At 32.2% G+C, this 6,594-nt stretch overlaps 1 protein-coding gene across 2 annotated transcripts; it reads left to right on the top strand.

Annotated features, from left to right (window-relative positions):
• Window positions 1-234: 234 nt before the first annotated feature.
• On the top strand, window positions 235-2,361 carry LOC120085443 (uncharacterized). Of its 2 annotated transcripts, XM_039041404.2 has the most exons (2): window positions 238-610; window positions 842-2,361. In XM_039041404.2, exons 1-2 carry the CDS (start codon window positions 304-306, stop codon window positions 2,263-2,265), a joined length of 1,731 nt encoding a protein of 576 aa, XP_038897332.1. In that variant the 5' UTR covers window positions 238-303; the 3' UTR covers window positions 2,266-2,361. The 2 variants fall into 2 exon arrangements, with proteins under 2 accessions (XP_090174015.1, XP_038897332.1); XM_090317889.1 differs by having other exon boundaries at window positions 235-2,361.
• The last annotated feature ends 4,233 nt before the right edge of the window (window positions 2,362-6,594 follow it).

Here is a 6,594-nt window from a genome sequence, read left to right as displayed (position 1 = left end):
ATTAATAAAATAGTCCTTTACATTGTGGCCAGACGGTTTTATATGGACTCATGTCCATTTTAGTCTTTTCTTTTTTTGGGTTAAATCTTTAATATAAAAAACCTATACTTGCAAATACTTTCATCTTATTACATAAACTATAATATTTATTGTAAAATAAAACTGTAAAGACGTTGGCGCACGAAAATGGAGAAATTGCAAAAAGAAAAAAAAGGAGGAAAAGAACTTTGGAGATGAGTTTTCAATTTAAAGATCTTTTAGTCTAGATTGCCCCTTAGGAACAAAAGAAAGCCCTAAAATGAAATGAAACACCCATCTAAAAACTTCAGATGGTGTGGAAGACACTGTCAATTTCTTCTAAAACCCCTTTTTCATCAACACATGGCTTCCAAGACGCTGCCTTCTGCTTCTTCCACTGTTTCAATTTCTTCCAAACCTAAGCTCTCCTCTCTATTTACTCAATCTCCCACAATTCCATCATCAATTCCCCAAATTTCCCCTTCAAATCATCCTAAATCCCCGCCCCAACCACTTCCATCACAGCAAAACTTCGATACACGGATTTCCTCTCAACACCGCCTTCCGACCTTCCTACAGAATTGCCGGACAGGTAAGATTACTGCAACTGAAGCATTACATTTCTTTCACCTCATGTTGCGTTCAAATCCTATCCCTCCCACGTCTTCATTCAATCTGTTACTTGGTGGACTTACTCAGATTAAGCATTATTCTCAAGTATTTTCTCTCTATAATAAAATGCGCCTTGCTGGACTTTTTCCTAATTTCTTCACGCTGAATATTTTGATTAATTGCCTTTGTAACGTGAATCGGGTTAGTGAAGGCTTTGCGGCCATGGCAGCGATTTTAAGGAGGGGTTATATTCCTGATAAAATCACATATTCCACCTTGGTTAAGGGCTTGTGTATGGAGCATAGGATTAGTGAAGCGACACGACTATTTATGAGAATGCATAAGTTAGGTTGTAGGCATGATGTGGTTACTTATGGAACTTTAATCAAGGGGCTCTGTCGAACGGGGAATATTAACATTGCACTTAAGTTGCATCAAGAAATGCTCAATGAAACTGGTCAATATGGGATTAATTGTAAGCCTGATGTTATTTGCTATAGTATCATCATAGATGGGCTTTGTAAGTATAGACGGGAAGATGAGGCAAGAGAACTTTTTGAGGAAATGAAAACTCAGGGAATGATTCCCGATGTCATTTCATATACCTCTTTGATTCATGGATTTTGCTGGGGTGAAAAGTGGGAGGAGGCTAAACGTTTGTTCAACGAGATGGTGGATCAAGGCGTTCGACCAAATGTGGTCACATTTAATGTGTTGATTGATATGCTTTGCAAGGAAGGTAAAGTTATCAAGGCTAAGGAGTTGCTTGACATGATGATTCAAAGAGGTATTGTTCCTGATTTGGTTACTTATACTTCACTGATTGAGGGGTTTTGTAAGGTTGGTGACTTGAATAGTGCCAGGGAGCTATTCATTAATATGCCTAGTAAGGGTTGTGAACCTGATGTGATTAGCTATACTATGCTAATCAACGGGTATTGTAAAACATTGAAGGTGAATGAAGCAATGAAGCTTTACAATGAAATGCTTCAAGTGGGAAAGAGGCCAAATGTGAAAACATATGGTGCCTTATTAACAGGGCTTTTTCAGGCAGGCAAGGTTGGTGATGCAAAGAAACTATTTGGTGTCATGAAAGCTTATGGTGTTGCCATAGATTCATGTATATATGGTATTTTCTTAGATGGGTTGTGTAAGAATGGTTGTTTATTTGAAGCGATGGAACTTTTTAATGAGCTAAAATCATACAACTTGAAATTGGACATTGGAATCTTTAATTGTCTAATTGATGGCCTATGTAAAGTAGGGACACTTGAAACTGCTTGGGAGCTTTTCAAAAAACTATCCCAAGAAGGGCTTCAACCAAATGTTGTGACTTACAACATTATGATCCATGGGTTTTGTAGAAAGGGACAAGTAGATAAGGCAAACATTTTGTTTCAACATATGGAAGAAAATGGTTGTACTCCCAATGTAATTACTTGTAATACGCTTCTGCGTGGTTTTTGCGAGAGTAATAAATCAAAGGAGGTGGTTGAACTTCTTCATAGGATGGTTCAAAGGGATGTGTCGCCAGATGTCAGGACTTGCACCATAGTCGTAGACATGCTTTGCAAAGACGAAAAATATCGAGAATGTATAGACTTGCTTCCAAGGTTTCCTGTCCAAAAGCGTTGATGTTGATAATAGAACACTTACTAGTAGACTCTTAGGACCTATATGATTTGCAAATTTCTAATCAGCTACATGAATGAACAACACATCATTCATGGACTCGATAGGTTTCCACCTCTTTTCCTCTCTGTTTCACTTTCAATTCTTGTAGATTGCTTGCCTTTATAGATCCTAACTTTAATTTTCTGATGTGTTATTGGAATTTTAGGTGGATCATATATATTAATAGCAAACTAACCAACATGGAACAAATAAGTATGCCCTCTTAGTCATTGGATCAATTTTATATTCTTCAATCTTCATTGTTTGTCTAATTTAGCTTATTGAATGTGTGCTTGATTGTAAGGATTAAAAATCTTATTAAATACTTTACTTTATCATTCACGTGGATTTTGTTTTAAATTAGGTTTTTATTTGATTTCTTTCTTCAAAACTCTATCAAATTTCGTTAAACGTCACTTTTCATGAAATCTAATCAAATTATGTTTCAAGAGATGGTTATTAAAAGAAAAAAAATCATATTATCAAAAAGTTAAAAAAAAAAAAAATCACAAAATCTATCCTTTTTCACGTTTAATTCACATAGATCCAAGAGATAGATTAGTTTAAAGGGAAAAAAAATAGAGGATTGAAGCGCTCGCAACAAGATCTAGGCCTTAATTCAATATTAACATAAATTATATATTAAGGTATCATTGTATCGAATCTCTCACTCTTCTTATATACTAAAAAAATATAAATGATTTAGACTCTTTACATTAAAAAATAGATTCTTATGTTTATGCTTAATTTTTTTTATCCCGATTACGTCACTTAATAAATAAGACTTATATTCATTTATTTTATATATTGTCTAATTATTTTATAATTGAGATCATAAAATTTAAAAAAAATGTAAACAATGATATTTTTCTTAAAATTAAAGTTTGAAACTAACTAAATTAATAAAAATATTGAAATCAAAATAAATAAGGAAGTCCATAGGTTTCGAAAGTTACAATTTTATCCTTAACATTTGAGTTTTTTTTCACTATGCTCCCTAGATTTCAAAATTTATATTTTTAACATTGATTTTTTATTAAATATTCATTTTTTGTCTTTAGTGTTAATGTATGTCAATAAAATACTCATTTTTATTCTTTAGTGTTAATATATGTTAATAAATTTAAATGAATTAAATGAATTATAATTAATTAAATTTCACTATTTTTCATCACTTTTAAAATCAAATTCAAAATTTTACTTCAAATTATTTTAGATTAATTGTGGTTAAAAATGTAAATTATTTAGTATAGGGACCAAATTGAAACAAAAATTGAATCTAAAGTGAAATTGTAATATTACTAATTTGAGCTACCAATTTAATTTAGCAATTAGTAATTATTGATTGGTATATTAGCGTTTATTTCTAATTATGCCAACCCATAAAGTTTGTTTGATTTACAATATTTGATTAATTTTAGATTTTGCAATAATTTTTAATTGTATTTACATTATGTTTAAAGGTATATAAGTAAAATGGTTCAATTTGAATTTTTTAAATTAACCTATGATTTAAGAACATTTAAATTTTGACACTAAAATCTTTTCTCTTTTTTTCTCTCTTCTTTTTTTCCTATAAGATGAATGAAATTTAAAATAGACTATCATTCCCATCATAAAATCAAATTGAAATTAGAACTTCCACAAAAAAAAATTTAAAAAGATAAATCCAAAATCGATTGACCCATAATATTTGGGTTTTTAGTTAATTAAATTGATTTGATGAAAATGAAGGAGAAATGAAGAAGAGAAATGGTGGAATAAAGAAGAAAGATTTTGAGAGAATAAAAAGAGAAAGGGAAAGAAGAAAGAGAGAAAAATGTGAGTAGCGAAGAATTTATGGGTGTTCGCAGTTCGGTTCGGGACTCAAATCGAACTAAACAGCCAATTTCTAAAATTGTACTTTCTAAAACCGAACCAAATCGCATGTTCGATTCAGTTCGGTTTCAATTTTTTTTTAACTTCTTTTATGCTTTTTCATAATTTCTAAATTATATTTTATTCGGTTCGGTTCAGGTTTACCATTTTTTTTCTTTTTTATTTATTTTTCTTATTTTTAAATTATATATATATTATTTTTAATATATTTATTAAAAAAGCGATTCGGTTCGATTTCAAATCGTTTTCAAATTTGAAACCAAATTGAACAACAATAATTCGGTTTGAAAATATATCAAATCGAATCGAGCCACATTAATTCGGTTTCGATTCGATTTTGGTTCAGTTTAGCATTCGGTTTTATTTTGGTTCAGTTTAGCATTTGGTTCGATTTTAGCGGTTTCAATGAACACCCCTAGCGATGATTATTGGAAATTAGGAGAGAAGGGAAGAGAAGAAAAGAGAGAGAATGTAATTATTGGAAACTACAATATTTTTCTAAATATTTCTAGAAGCACCACATTTTCATAAATATTTTAAAAGACTACGATATAATTTCAAATTTACCCTCACATATGGTAAAATTAGAAAATATTGTGGTTTTTAAAACTATTTAGAAAATATTGTTGTTTCAAAACAATTTAGAAAAATATTGTATTCTTTTTAATTCAGTATGTCGAGTTTTGAAAATTCGACAAAGGATGTCGAGTGTTCAAAACTCGACAAGGATAAGTCGAGTTTTGAACACTCGACTCCCTTTTATTTTCCATGTTATTATTTTAATATTCTACTCCCCTTTTTCATTTTATTCTTTATTATATTCCACCTCACTCACTTTGTTATTATTTTTTATCACCATCTTCTTAACTTAACTCTAAGAAATATCATAGAAAATAATATCTCATTCACGTTTTCTTCCATAATTTAAAAATAATAAAGTGTAAATTAAAATATTCATATTAATACAACTATTATCTCATTTATATAAAAATAATTTTAAAAAATCAATGTGTTCACAAGGAGGACGTCGTCGATTTCGAGTTGGTTGTTGCCGTCAACTTCAAACTTCAGATTGCTCCGGTTCCTCTTGATGTTGCTCCGGTACCTCTCCAGATGCTTCATAATATAAATATTCATTATGCTCTCCACGACCGCGACCATGTCCATGCACTTATAAAGATGATGGACCAACCTCTGAATCATAATATTCTGAACCAAATGCCGGCATCATCATCATTGGACTAACATAATCAGTTTGCCTCTGTGTCTGTATCATAGGGGGCAATTCTTCCACATTATAGGCAACCTCATCGAACTCATCTTCTTCTTCTCGAACAGGTCCTCTATGTCTAGGAGTTGGTGGAGGAACAATAGTATATCGTACATATAATGTATCTTCTCCATATAGCTCTAGTTATTACTGCATATAGCAAGAACCTGGTTCGGATTCGCAACATTCGCAACATTCGCAACATCACGGAGTCTATAATTAGACAATATTTAAAATAAATTAAAATTAAAAATAATTAGATAATATTCATTTATTTACCAGAAAACCCACAGTTGCTCCCAGACGAGTAACATAGCACATTGTGATATTATTATACCAGTTGATATAGTTTTGAGTGACATCCCTCTCAAACTACCCAATAAAAATCCCTACTGCAATAAACCTTGCACGATAGTGCCATCACACTACCAAACGCGCAACTTTTTCGGACCAATCTCCAGTTCTTAAGTCAGTTTCATGTAGTAGGGGTTCAGTATTACAAGGTGATGGGACATACTGCTGAAAACCAAATTGTCTCATTTCCCTGTCAGGAAGATGCCACTCACCAATGTGAAAATGTTGGGATTGGTGTCCTGATTCTCCTAGAGTCTCATTGTTTTGTAAAGATACACATTGTTCAATGAATAAAATAAGTGTTATTTAATTCAGGCATTTACTCATATCCAATAAACAAAGCTCCTTGGTTATGTTATATGAACTTAAGCATGTATACGTGATATATAAATGGATCATGTCTTAAGTGATATATAAATGGATCATGTCTTAAGTGATAACCTAAATCGGTATGTAGTATAAGGATTAAGGTGGGATACCTGATCCTCGTGACACTACGGATACGACCCGCTTTGAAGAGGTTTGCAAGTGTTGTAAACTACTACAGATGGTAGATCCTGATCATTTATGTGGAGACGTGGAGTGGGGGTGTCCTATACAAAGAGTTTGTATAAGACCTGGACCACGAGATGACTAGACTCTGTATATAACACCGTTGATACTAGAGACTTGCATCTCACCTAAACGATCATAGGTGACACGACCTCAATCCTTAGTGTTTTGGGAACTCCTGCCTTTGAGGGCGGTCCTTTGATTAGGATGGGTGACAGTGGTCAGATTGCCAACTC

This window comes from Benincasa hispida, chromosome 9, assembly GCF_027475165.1.
Source record: "Benincasa hispida cultivar pf3 chromosome 9, pf3_genome.v1.1, whole genome shotgun sequence".
In the NCBI taxonomy this organism is placed as follows: Eukaryota; Viridiplantae; Streptophyta; class Magnoliopsida; order Cucurbitales; family Cucurbitaceae; genus Benincasa; species Benincasa hispida.
The sequence above is the reverse complement of the archived record's forward strand: the minus strand, read 5'-3'. Positions and strand labels throughout refer to the sequence as shown.